This window comes from Plecotus auritus (assembly GCF_963455305.1).
Source record: "Plecotus auritus genome assembly, chromosome: 2".
In the NCBI taxonomy this organism is placed as follows: domain Eukaryota; kingdom Metazoa; phylum Chordata; class Mammalia; order Chiroptera; family Vespertilionidae; genus Plecotus; species Plecotus auritus.
In genome coordinates, this window is record NC_137771.1 from 48,317,831 (window position 1) to 48,332,262 (window position 14,432).

The 14,432-nt window shown below is 39.0% G+C and overlaps 1 protein-coding gene across 1 annotated transcript; it reads left to right on the top strand.

The window, feature by feature from the left end:
- Nucleotides 1–205: 205 nt before the first annotated feature.
- LOC308241060 (KATNB1-like protein 1) lies at nt 206–1,764 on the top strand (the record flags this gene model as incomplete). The annotated part of the gene is made up of 3 exons (XM_080654635.1): nt 206–316; nt 435–1,526; nt 1,654–1,764. 3 exons carry the CDS (start codon nt 206–208, stop codon nt 1,762–1,764), a joined length of 1,314 nt encoding a protein of 437 aa, XP_080510761.1.
- Nucleotides 1,765–14,432: the final 12,668 nt, after the last annotated feature.

A 14,432-nucleotide genomic window follows, 5' to 3' on the forward strand; every position in this document is an offset into this window, starting at 1 on the left:
AACAGACCAAAAACACAAGTCTTGTAGGTGACGCATGTACTTTGACCTCCAGCTGAACCCAGAAACAAAGTCTCATCCACCAGCCCCCTTTGATCTAACGGAATCAAAGGATCAGGATATAACTGGAACACAAACACCACAACCCTTTCAGAAGCCAAAGGTTCATTGTCCAGGAAGTCCCTGTGTTGATATCTCTTTACCATAAATGGCCAAGTTTCAAGGTCCTCCAATTAAAACTTGTCCAGCCAACACTTCTGCATACCTGTTCGCCCAGTGTAAAATCCTTTTTAAGTGTAAAATCCTTTCATCTAGTCCAGTGAGCAAGAAGGATTTGGGGTATCATTAGGTCCCCCACCTTCTCAGTTGGTGGCTTCTCCACCAATAAACCTTTCCTCACTTCAGACTTGGACGTTTTAAATTTTTGTCTTTCAAAGCATCAGGCACTAAACTTCGGCTCAGCAACACCCAATGCCCAAATCAGACAAAGACATTACAAGAAAGAAAACAATAACAAATCAAATGTCTTCCCGGCGGGCCCCGCGTTTGAATGGCCCCGAGTGGGGCTTGGCCCGGGAGCCCGGGGACTCTCTAGGCTTCGGGGCGCAGTTGGTCAGCACCAGGGTTCGACTGAGGCGCCGGTATTGGCTTCTGAAACCCACAATGTAAAAAAACGGAACTTTTATAATAATATTGAGGATCATTCCATTGATGGTCCTAGAAAAAGGATCTCTAATTTCACTAATAAGAACATGAAGGAGGTTAAGAAATCTCCAAAACGGTTGGCTGCTTACATAAATAGAACAGTTGGACACGCTGTTAAAAGCCCAGATAAACTACGTAAGGTGATCTATCACAGAAAGAAAGTTCACTATCCTTTTCCAAATTCTTGTTTTAAAAAGAAACAGTCCCCTAGAAGTGGGGGCTGTGACATGGCAAGTAAAGAAAATGAACTGGCTTGTGCAGGCCACCTGCCTGAAAAATTACACCATGATAGTCCAACACGTTTGCTTAACTCCAGTGATTCTGGTTCTTCACAGACAGAAAGCGCATCATCAAAATACAGTGGGGGTTTTTCTGAGGTTTCTCAGGATCATGAAACAATGGCACAAGTTTTGCTCAGCAGGAATTTGAGATTGAATGTAGCTTTAACTTTCTGGAAAAAGAGAAGTATAAGTGAACTTGTAGCTTATTTGGTGAGGATAGAAGACCTCGGAGTGGTGGTGGATTGTCTTCCTGTGCTTACCAATAGTTTACAGGAAGAAAAACAATACATCTCACTTGGCTGCTGTGTAGACTTGTTGCCTTTTGAAAAGTCACTACTTAAAAGCAAATTTGAAGAATGTATAATAGTTGGTTTAAACTGGCTTCAAGCAGTCATAAAAAGGTGGTTGTTGGAACTATCGTCCAAAACAGAAATTATAAATGATGGAAATATTCATATTTTAAAACAACAATTAAGCAGATTGTGGGAACAAGAAAACCATCTTACTTTGGTTCCAGGATATACTGGTAATATAACTAAGGATGTAGATGCTTATTTATTACAGTTGCATTGAAAGACTTCATCTACTAAAGAGCATTTGGTTATTCAAAACATCCCTGGACTATATGATTTCCAAACAAGTCTCATTGGAGAACTGTGAACTGTGGAAGAAATCAAAACTTTTTTCTTTTAAAGCCACCTATGAAACCAATAACAAAACCCTAACAATCTACTTCACATTGAAGTGGAAAAATATCCGAAAGGAGCAGCTTCAACTTTAATAAGGTGAAAGTGCACTATGAAGATGGTCCACCTTTGCTGCATTTGGGATTTATATGGTTGCTTGGCTAAGAACTACTGGATCTTAATGCAATCCTTCATAAGAATATACTTTATACTATGTGAAAAAATAAGACAAAACTTATAACTAGGAAAAGCAAAGACCAATCATCATTACTTTTTTTAAGATTGTGTTTTATAAGAAAACACTCATATGTGTGCAGCTATTTTCTTATGTTGAAAGTTTTAAACATCATAGCAAATAATCAATACTAAAAGTTTTTTTTTGTCCACACTGAGATACTGTGTAAACAAAAGGCCTTAATTATTAATAAGCCAATGTATATGATACCAAGATCTGTTTTTAAAAAAAGTGAAAGCAACCATGCTTCTGGCATGAAAGTTATGGAATTAAATCAGGGGTTTCTATTCATGTGGAATGTTGTTCAAACTTATTCCACACCATCTTTAAAACTTGAGAATATTTTTAATATCTCTGAAATATTTTGCCAGAATTGTCATGTCATGTATGCATGTGTTATTACTATATAAAATAAAGAGGTGAATATGTACTTGTATGTGTGCTTAGCTGGAAATGTTCATAGAGTTGGCTAATTTATATTCACTTTCTATTGTATATAGATTTCTAATATTTTCAGTTCTGTATCATTTAAGCTTCATTTGAGTAAATTTACTAAATATTCCCATTATTTGCTTTTTAAAAATCTGGTTTTGTATGAATTCTAATTGTTTTTCACCACATTATGATTTAAAGAATTACATACAATGCTTTAGCAATGTTTACAGTTAGTGCTGACCTTATATTTTGAATTCCAATACTTTATATTACTACCTCCTCCAATGGTTGGTATGAAATGCCAGCAGACTGTATGAGGTCTTTTTTTTTTTAATACCATTTTTTGGTGTCAATGACCCCACTTGTGGAATGTCTTCACAGCTGTATATTTTAGCCTTCTTGAGAGTGATTGGGCTTTAAATACCACTATTGTTTCCTACATCATCTCATCTTTAATGAGCCCAAGATGCATCTGAGCAAAGGATTTTTAGTATCAAATTTCTGTGCAGTAATCCTTCAAGCACTTGAATGTAAGTCTTTAGCATTTACCCAATTAGCGACTACTGATGTGAATCCTAAACAAGCATCTTTATTGGTTTAAAAATGTTAAAAATGTTCTCTTTTACTGAGTTCTCCTTTTGTTTTGCTATATTCCATATAGCTATGTATTCTTCACAGTAGTAATTGGCTATTTTCTTAAGTCTTTAGGATAATATCAGAGTACTGCACTTCTGTGATTTAAGAGTTGAGTTATTTAAGAACTCATTTTTCAGGAGGTGGGAATTTGAATCAGAAATCTGAATCATCTCTGTGAAACCTTAAGATGATGAAATATAACCTTTCTTTGTTCCTATTCCTTTAGTTATCACTTTTATCTAATAGTTTGAACCAGTTAACTCAGAGCATGGTGCTACTGAGGCTAAGGACAGGAACTTTACTAGTACAGGTTCATTCACTTTACACACATATACAGAACTATTCATAGTTACAGACAGTACCTTTGCTTAGGTATCTGTCTCACAGATTCAGCTTTTGGTCACAAGGAAGATGGTGTATATACTTAGCATAAACCCTTCATCTCAAATAGAAAGATATCTCAAATAATTGGTATATGTAATACTGTAGACTTTGAATCTAATATTTATTTTTTTATTTTTTATTTTTTCAACTTTCAAATTTTTTATTAAGGTGTTATATGTGTACATATCTTACCATTGCCCCCCACCCCCACCCCACTCCCATACATGCCCTCACCCCCCAATGTTTTGCATCCGTTGGTTACTCTTATATACATGCATATAAGTCCTTCAGTTGATCTCTTATTTCCCCCACCTCTCCCTAACCTTACCACTGTAATTTGACAGTCTGTTTGATGCTTTACTGCCTCTGTAACTATCTTTTTGTTCATCAGTTTATAATGTTTTTCATTATCCCCAAATGAGTGGGATCATGTGGTATTTTTCTTTCATTGACTGGCTTATTTCACTTAGCATAATGTTCTCTAATTCCATCCAAGTGCCTACAAATGGTAGTAATTCCTTCTTTTTTACGGCAGCGTAGTATTCCATTGTGTAGATGTACCATAGTTTTCTGATCCAGTCATCTGCTGATGGGCACCTAGGCTGTTTCCAAATCTTAGCTATTGTAAATTGTGCTGCTATGAACATAGGGGTGCATATATCCTTTCTGATTGGTGTTTCTGGTTTCTTAGGATATATTCCTAGGAGTGGGATTACTGGGTCAAATGGGAGTTCCATTTTCAGTTTTTTGAGGAAACTCCATACTGTTCTCCACAGTGGCTGCACCAGTCTGCATTCCCACCAGCAGTGCACGAGGGTTCCTTTTTCTCCGCATCCTCGCCAACACTTGTCGTTTGTTGATTTGTTGATGATAGCCATTCTGACAGGTGTGAGATGGTATCGCATTGTTGTTTTGATTTGCATCTCTCGGATAATTAGTGACTTTGAGCATGTTTTCATGTGTCTCTTGGCCTTCCTTCTGTCTTCTTTCGAAAAGCTTCTATTTAGGTCCGTTGCCCATTTTTTTATTGGATCATTTATCTTCCTTTTATTAAGTTGTATAAGCTGCCTGTAGATGTTGGAAATTAAACCTTTATCAGTGATACCATTTGCAAATATGTTCTCCCATACAGTGGGGTTTCTTGTTGTTTTGTTGATGGTTTCTTTTGCTGTGCAAAAGCTTTTTATTTTGATGTAGTCCCATTTGTTTATTTTCTGTTTGGCTTCCATTGCCCTAGGGGCAGTATCACTGAAAAAGTTCTTTTGGCAAATGTCTGAGATTTTGCTGCCTGTGGATTCCTCTAGTATTTTTATGGTTTCCCGTCTTATATTTAAGTCCTGTACCCATTTTGAGTTTATTTTTGTGTATGGTGTAAGTTGGTGGTCTAGTTTCATTTTTTTGCATGTATCTGTCCAATTTTCCCAACACCATTTATTAAAGAGACTGTCTTGACTCCATTGTATGCTCATGCCTCCTTTGTCAAATATTAAGTGCGCATATTGGTTTGGGTCGATATCTGGGTTCTCTATTCTGTTCCATTGATCTATATGTCTGTTCTTGTGCCAGTACCAGGCTGTTTTGATGACAGTGGCTTTGTAATACAGCTTGAAATCTGGTATTGAGATCCCTCCTACTTTATTCTTCTTTCTCAGGATTGCTGTGGCTATTCGGGGTCTTTTTTTATTCCAGATGAATTTTTGGAGAGTTCTTTCTAGGTCTGTGAAATACGCCGTTGGTATTTTAAGGGGGAGTGCATTGAATCTATAGATTGCTTTGGGTAGTATGGACATTTTAATGATGTTGATTCTACCAATCCATGAACATGGCATGTTCTTCCATCTGTTTACATCTTCCTCTATCTCTTTTTTCAGTGTCCTGTAGTTTTCCGCATATAGGTCTTTTACCTCCTTGGTTAGGTTTATTCCTAAGTATCTTAATTTTTTTGGTGCGATGGAAAATGGGATTGCTTTTTTAGTCTCTCTTTCTGTAAGTTCATTGTTGGTGTATAGAAATGCCATAGATTTCTTGGTGTTAATTTTGTATCCTGCTACATTGCCGAATTCATTTATTAAGTCTGTTAGTTTTTTGATGGAGTCTTTCGGGTTTTTTATGTACAATATCATGTCATCTGCAAATAAGGACAGCTTTACTTCTTCTTTTCCAATTTGGATGCCTTTTATTTCTTCTTCTTGTCTAATTGCAGTGGCTAATACTTCCAGTACTATGTCAAACAGGAGTGGTGAGAGTGGGCATCCCTGTCTTGTTCCTGTTCTTAGGGGAAATGGTTTTAGTTTTTGCCCATTGAGTATGATGTTAGCTGTGGGTTTATCATATATAGCTTTTATGATGTTGAGGTATGATCCTTCTATTCCCACCTTGTTGAGAGTTTTTATCAAGAAAGGGTGTTGGATTTTGTCAAATGCTTTTTCTGCATCAATTGATATGACTATGTGATTTTTATCTCTCAATTTGTTTATGTGATGTATCACATTTATTGATTTGCGGATATTGAACCATCCTTGCATTCCTGGGATAAACCCTACTTGGTCATGGTGTATGATCTTTCTGATGTACTGCTGGATCCTATTTGCTAGAATTTTGTTGAGGATTTTGGCATCTACATTCATGAGGTATATTGGCCTGTAATTCTCTTTCATTGTGTTGTCTTTATCTGGTTTTGGTATTAGGGTGATGCTGGCTTCATAGAAGGAGCTTGGAAGTGTTCCTTCCTCTTGAATTTTTTGGAATAGTCTGAGGAGGATAGGTTTTAGTTCTTCCTTGAATGTTTGGTAGAACTCTCCTGTGAAGCCATCTGGCCCCGGGCTTTTGTTTGCCGGAAGCTCTTTGATGACTGCTTCAATTTCTTCCATAGTTACTGGCATGTTGAGCTGTTTAGATTCTTCCTGATTAAGTTTTGGAAGGTTATATTTTTCTAGGAATATGTCCATTTCCTCCAGGTTGTCCAGTTTGTTGGAATAGAGTTGTTCGTAGTATTTTTTAACAATCCTTTGTATTTCGGCGGGATCTGTTGTTATTTCACCTCTTTCATTTCTGATCTTGTTTATTTGGGTCCTCTCCCTTTGCTTCTTGGTGAGCCTGGCTAGAGGTTCATCAATCTTGTTTATCCTTTCAAAGAACCAGCTCTTGGTTTTGTTGATCTTTTGTATTGTTTCTTTGGTCTCTATGTCGTTTATCTGTGCTCTGATCTTTATTATTTCCTTCCTTCTGCTTACACTGGGCTTTTCTTGTTGCTCTTTTTCTAACTCTTTGAGTTGTTGGGTTAGGTAATTTATTACCCCTGTTTCTTGTTTTTGCAGTAGGCTTGTAGAGCTATGAACTTCCCTCTCAAGACTGCTTTCGCTGTGTCCCATAGATTTTGGATTGTAGTGTTTTCATTGTCATTTGTTGTCATGATGTTTTTTATTTCTTCTTTGATCTCTCTGGTAACCCAGTCATGGTTTAATAGCATGCTGTTTAGTCTCCATGTGTTTGATTTCTTTGGGTTGTTTTTATTGTAGTTGATTTCCAGTTTTATGCCACTGTGGTCTGAGAAGATGCTTGATATGATTTCTATCTTCTTGAATTTGAAGAGACTTTGCCTATGTCCCAACATATGGTCTATCTTTGAAAATGACCCATGTGCGCTTGAGAAGAATGTATATTCTGTGGCTTTGGGGTGAAATGTTCTGAAGATGTCAATTAATTCCATCTGGTCTAGTGAGTCATTTAGGATTGATGTTTCTTTGCTGATGTTTTGTTTAGTGGATTTGTCCAATGGTGATAGTGGGGTATTAAAGTCTCCTACTATGATTGTATTGCTGTCAATGTCTCCCTTGATATCCTCCAGGAGTTTTTTTATGTATTTGGGTGCTCCTGTATTGGGTGCATATATGTTTACCAGAGTTATTTCTTCTTGTTGGATTGCTCCCTTTAGTATTATGAAATGGCCTTCCTTATCTCTTGTTATGTCCTTCAGTTTGAGATCTAATTTGTCAGAAATAAGTATTGCTACCCCAGCTTTTTTTTCAGTTCCATTTGCCTGGAAAACCTTTTTCCATCCCTTCACCCTCAGTCTGTGTGCGTCTTTTTTTCTGAGGTGGGTTTCCTGTAGACAGCAGATATATGGGTCATGTTTTCTTATCCAATCTGTTACCCTATGTCTTTTGATTGGGGCATTTAATCCATTTACATTTAAAGTTATTATTGATAGGTACTTATTTGTCGCCATTCCTATTCTTTACCCCTGTGTTACTTCTTCGCTTCCTGTTTCTTTCTTTCTTTTTTTTTTTTTTTTTTTTTTTTTTTTACAGTAGACCCTTTAGCATTTCTTGCATTGCTGGTTTGGTGGTAATAAATTCCCTTAGTCCTTTTTTGTCTGTGAAGCTCCTGATTTCACCTTCAATTTTGATTGACAGCCTTGCTGGGTACAGTATTCTTGGATTCAGCCCCTTCCTTTGCATGACTTTGTATATTTCATTCCATTCCCTTCTGGCCTGATGAGTTTCTGTTGAGAAATCAGTTGCTAGTCTGATGGGGGTTCCTTTGTATGTAACTTTCTGTCTCTCTCTTGCTGCTTTTAAGATTCTTACTTTGTCGTTGGTGTTTGCCAATTTAATTATAATGTGCCTTGGCGTCGGTCTTTTGGGGTTCATTTTGCTTGGGACTCTGTGAGCTTCTTGGATTTGTGTGGGTTTTTTCTTCCCTATATCTGGGAAATTTTCTGTCATTATTTCTTCAAAGAGGTTTTCTATTCCTTGCTCAGCTTCCTTTCCTTCTGGAACCCCTATTATGCGGATGTTGTTTTGTTTCGTGTTGTCCCAAAGTTCCCTTAGACTCTCCTCCTGCCTTTTAATTTTTTTTTCTAGAAGTTGCTTTTCTTGGGTATTTTTTTCCATCTTGTCTTCTAGCTCACTGATGCGGTCCTCTGCTTCTTCTAGTCTACTCTTGATGCTTTCTATTGAGTTCTTTACAGCAGCGATGTCATTTTTCATTTCTTCTTGGTTCTTCTTCATTTCCTCTTGGTTCTTGCTCATATTGTCGAATTTGTCTTCCATTCTTTTCAGCCACCTTATGACCATTTCTCTGAATTCTTTTTCTGGAAGGTTGCTTGCCTCCATTTCGTTTACTTCCTTTTCTGGTGATGCCTGCTTTTCTTTCATATGCGGGCTGCTTCTTTGTCTCCCCATGGTCTCTCTTCTCTGGGTGTCTGGTTATGTAGTTCTCTCTCTCCTGGGTTGATTTAAAGGCACAAAATACAGCACTACCAGGTACAACTCACAAGGCACTGAACAGGAATGTATTCACGATATTAATAACCTCCAATAAAGGTGGCCACCAGAGAAAGGCAAATTAGGTGATAGGAGAGACAGAAGAAGAGGAAAAAAGAAAGAAAGAAAGAAAGAAAGAAAAAAGGAGTGTGAAAATGAAATTGGGAAAAGGGAAAGTAAAGAGAAAAAAAAAAAAAAAGTAAGAGACAAGAAATTGACTAAGAGAGAAAGGGGAACAGACTATATATATTGGGGATAAAACTCCAATAGAACAATCACTAATCCCAGCAAATGCCAGCAACAAGTGCCTGGGGATTAGTACAAACTACAACACCAACTAATATGGAGTGAGGCAAGGTTAAGCTGAAGCACAAAACAAACAAAAGAATAAACAAAAGAAGAATAAGCAAAACAATCTCACAAAAAAAGCCTAAAAATTGGATATAATCTACATTCAAGCAAACAACAACAAAAGGACAAAGATAAGGACAAGTTTATGGATAACTCAGACAGCGAAGGGAGAGGTGTATGTGGACTTGGAGCAGGGGATTGGAGATTAGATATGTAAGTAGGGTGAAATTTTAACAAGGGGTAAACAGAAAGAATAGGGAAAATCTAAAGCAGTAAAAGGGTAAGACAAACAGGACACTGAAAAGGGGGAGGTTAGGAAGAGAGTGATGGCCTAAAGGTAGAGTTGAGATAGAGTAAAACGATGCTAAAGGAAAGATAAAAAATAGAATGTAGAACCCTAATCCCAAAATAAAATGAAGAGAAAATAAAATGACACTTTAAAAAAATAAAAAAAAGATAAAATAGCAGTAGTAATAATACGGATTGAAAATAAAAATGTAATCATTAAAAAGGCAAAATCAAGTGATGAAAAAAGAAAAAAAGTTTCTTGATTAAAAGATGCAAAAAATGAAAATTAAAAAAAAAATAAAAAAATAAAAAAAATAAAAGGTAAAAATAAAATGTGGAGTAGTGAAGGTCATTCACTTCCTCTGTTTTTCTGTTTGGCACACCTGTTTCTCAGTCCAGACAGTATTGCAGTTCCCTGCGATCCACTGCTCTTCGGTGTTGTAAGCCAGTCCTGATTTTAAGCAGGCGGTGTGTCTTAATTTCTCGTATTCCTTTATTTTTGATTACACAAGAGTCAATTTGTGATTCAGCCCCTGGGTGGCAGTGTTTCTGGATTGACTTCCGGGTCTATCTATGGCCTCTCTAGGCAGTGTTAGAGCCTTCTTTCCCTGTGGCACTGGGGCCTGTGGGAGTGGTCTGCCTCAGAGCTGACTCTCTGATGGTCACTCCCCGCTCCGATCCCCAGGTTCCAGAAAAACAACCTTCCCCTGCAGTCTCCCAGGGTGTCCCCAACTGGGTGATCCTATGTATTGGGCTTAGTAATCAGAAGCAGGGATTTGAAGAGGAAAAAGCCTAAGTGTGCGAACTCCGGGACTGCGAGTAAGCCCAGGCACCCAGGGAGCGCACGGGCTGCGCGTAAGTCTGGACTGCCTGAAATTCTTAGGGTGTCCCTGCACTTCAGATCAAAATGGGTTGCTTTTTAGAGTGCCCTTCTCTTAGCAGCTCTGAGGACCCCTTTCCACAGTCACAGATCACGCCAGCCCCTACAGCCACGGATTTTTCTAGGCACAGACTTCCCTGGTCCTCCAGCTCCCGCAAAACGCGCGTTCCTCTCTCCCGCCGGGACCAGAGACCTCACCTTATCCTAGGTGAAATCTGACCTTTCCGTGGTGGAGTGTAGAGCTTCTCTGAACCCGTGTGGTTGCGCCAGTTGGGGAGCGTTGTTCTGGGGCTCGCAGCTGTTCCTGGGGTGCCGCAGTTGTGGATTCTCAGGCTTCAGATAAGCTCCACTTTCCGGATCAAGATGGCGCAGACTCCGCGTCCAAGCCCACAGCTCCGGGAGGGGACCCAGCCGCAGTTCTTGCTGCCAGGTCAGGGGAACCCCGTTCAGCAGTCCCCCACCTCCTTCTGGAATTCAGCTGTCTCCCAACCAGCCAACAAACACTCCTTGTGCGACCCTCAGGTGTTCTTTCTTTCTGCTCCGGGACAAGGCTCGGAACACGTCTGTCTATTCCGCCGCCATTATTCTCCCCTGAATCTAATATTTAAAACAATATAATATTAAAAATAATATAATATCTAAAATACTGTTATTATTTTCTCTGATAAGATCACTGACTAAACAATATCTTCTAAAAGTTTGATTACTGAAGTTTGATTTATTAAACTTCAATAAATCAAACTTCAGTAAAAATTAAGTACAAATGAAACATTAAGAAAAGTCACTTCCTCGTTAACACTGAGTTCTTATGCTTAACTTTGGGTTTGTTGAAGGAGAGTTGATACTCCATTTTATTTACTTGGAACTATATAAAGCAGCAGTCTTTAGTTCACAACGATTATTCAATGGCACACATTCCTAATTCTTGGTCTTTGCAATTGGCCTTAATACCTACCTCTCACTGACTGAGTTATGATTAGTATTAGATTTTAAGATTGTTGAGAAAAGATATTAGATAAGTAAATATTATTGAACACTTCTATTGCTATTAAGCTCTTAACATGCTATTTAATCAGAATAGTTTTGATATCCAGAAAGAGCCAAAGGAAGTGTTTACAAAATATTTTGACTGTTGTATTGACCTGGATTAGGACAATTGCTGTCTGTCATCACTCATTTGTGGCTGTGCTGCTAAGCAGTACACAGAACTGAGGGACTACCCACGGTTTCTGTGCCTTACTACCTCTTCTACCTTTTAGGTTTTCTGTACTGAACTTTGCAAGTCTAAGGACAGTTTATTGAAGTGATAGAGGGTTATAATCAAGTAATTTGTTTCTATTAGAAATAAAGTGAATGGATTTTGTAATAAGTGATCATGATCAGAAAAATGGTTAAAAGTTAGGAAGCAAGCATTATCAGATGGTTTTAAAAATTAATCTTTTGACAGTAATTTTAAAGGTAATTGACAGATTATTACATGAGTCCTGAGATGTGAGGATTTGGATATCTGTATCTACTGTGAGGAATCATTAATGTCAGCACTAAAGTCTAGTGGCTACTGAGGAATTAAATCCTTATCCATCCCCCTAAACATATTTGGTACATGTCATATCCTAACCTTAAAAATTGTTGTGTGTGTGTTCAAGGCTATATTTCTGGCCTTTGAAATAGTAATTTTCTCAAACTTGGAGCATTTCTACATTTGGCAAGTTATTAATATAATTAATATTAATGGATAACTAATTTGAGTAAAGATTATTACCTATTAAATACTGATAATAGAAAAAACAAACAAAAACAAATCAAATGTCTTACTTACATTTGTACATCCAGGGTCTATGCTAGTATCTGGTATCTAGTAAATTTGGTAAATTTATATGAAGCCATTGAACAAAATCAATTTAAGTGAAATAATAAGGACAATGAAGTGTTGACATTGCTTTCACTGCACAGGAGAGTTAAAATCCTATATAATAAAAGCCTAGATTCATTCAGAGGAGGATCCAAGATGGCGGCGTAGGTAAACACCTAAACTGCTGCCTCACACAACAATTTCAAAACTACAACTAAAAGACAGAACGTCTATCACCCAGAACCACGGGAAAGCTGGCTGAGTGGAAGTTCTACAACTAGAAGGAAAGAGCAAACAGCATTGAGGGGTGCACAAGCGCGGAAAAGCTGAGGTACGGAGACGTGCGAATCGGGAGCGCTGCTGTTTTCATCCCGAAGGGAGATAAGCTCCCAATTACTCCGAACTCCAGTTTCTGGGGAGATGCGGGGGACCCAAACTCCTACGGGGAGAAGCTGGACTGTCTGCCGTGGGGTCGGAAAGTGAGGGTGGCTTGCTTGCAGGGTTGTGCGCAGGAATAATTGTTTACTGTGCTGGGGCGCGGGACACAGGGACACGGTGGGAGACGCAGAGCCGACTTCTGGCAGCCATCGCTGTTTGCCACGCCCTAGCCTAGTGACGCCCTGAGACCCCGCCCTGCACAACCTACAAACCCACCCAAGCTCCAAGCAGCGGCTTTAGCATATGAATGGTCTGCCCTGTCGCAGCTTAACCTAGCAAACTTGCAGCCCGGGTCAGACAGCTCCAAAACCTCCAAACCCCAAGCAAAGAGGAGAAAACTGTAGTTCTCACTGTAGTGCCTGCTGGGTGGCCTCAGACAGTAGCTGACCTGCACCCCATTGGAGATCCAGAAGCCAGTGTACCTAGTGGTCAGTGTGAGACACCAGATTTCAACTCCTCACATCCATAAGTGACACATTCAAGAGGCAGACTCAGTGAGCACCAAAGCCCCACTGAAACAAGTCCTGCACCATAAGCGTGTCTCCAGCACAGCAGTTCTTCCATTATAGACACAGTGGGTCCTCACAGCCAATTGGCCTGGAGGTCAATTCCTCCCAGGGTACCAACAGCAATCAAGGCTTAACTACACCAAGACTTTGCACTCAGCCCACAAAGGGGTGTACCAAAGGCGTCCACCTCAGGTGATTGGGGAGGCTGAGCTACTGGCCCCTATAGGTCACCTACCACACAAAGCCACTCCATCAACACAAGGAAGCAGCAAAATGCGGAGACAAAGAAACATGTCACGAATGAGAGAAATGGAGGAAAGCAAACTACTGGATGACATAGAGTTCAGAACCACATTTAGAAGGTTACTCAAGAATCTTCTAAAAACTGCTGAGGAACTTAGTGAGACCTTTAAGGATCTTAATGAGAATGCCAAAAAAATGGAAAAGGACCAGTCAGAAATTAAGCATACACTGTCTGAAATAAAGAATATACAGAAACTCAACTGTAGATCAATATACCCCAAGAATCAAACCAAAGATCTGAAATATGAGGAAACAAAAAACACCCAACCAGAAAAACAAAAAGAAAAAATCCAAAAATACGAAGACAGTGTAAGGAGCCTCTGGGACAACTTTAAGCGTACCAACATCCGAATTTTTGGGGTGCCAGAAGAAGAGAGAGAGCAAAATATTGAAAACCTATTAGAAGAAATAATGACAGAAAACTTTCCCTACCTGGTGAAAGAAATAGACTTACAAGTTCAGGAAGCGCACAGAACCCCATACAAGAGGAATCCAAAGAGGACCACACCAAGACACATCATAATTAAAATGCCAAGGGCAAAAGACAAAGAGAGAATCTTGAAAACAGCAAGAGAAAAACGGTTAGTTACCTACAAGGGAGCACCCATATGACTGTCAGCTGATTTCTCAGCAGAAACTATGCAGGCCAGAAGGGAGTGGCAAGAAATATTCAAAGTGATGAACAGCAAGGACCTACAACCAAGATTACTCTACCCAGCAAAGCTATCATTCAGAGTTGAAGGTCAGATAAAGAGCTTCACAGACAAGAAAAAGCTAAAAAAGTTCATCACCACCAAACCAGGATTACATGAAATGCTGAAGGATGTTCTTTAAGAAGAGGAAGAAGAAGAAAAAGGTAAAAATAAAAATTATGAACAACAAAGTGACATCAAATACATACCTACCAACAAGTGAATCTAAAAATCAAGTGAATAAAAAATCTGAAGAACAGAATGGACTGGTGAATATAATAGAATCAGGGACATAGAAAGGGAGTGGACTGACAATTCTCAGGGGGGAGGGAGTGTGAGGGGTGCGGGAAGAGATTGGACAAAAAGCTTACACCTATGGATGAAGACAGTGGCGGAGGGTAAGGGCATGGGGTGGGGTGGGGAATCAGGTGGAGGGGAGCTATGGGGGAAAAAAAGAGGAACACCTGTAATAATCTGAACAATAAAGATTTAT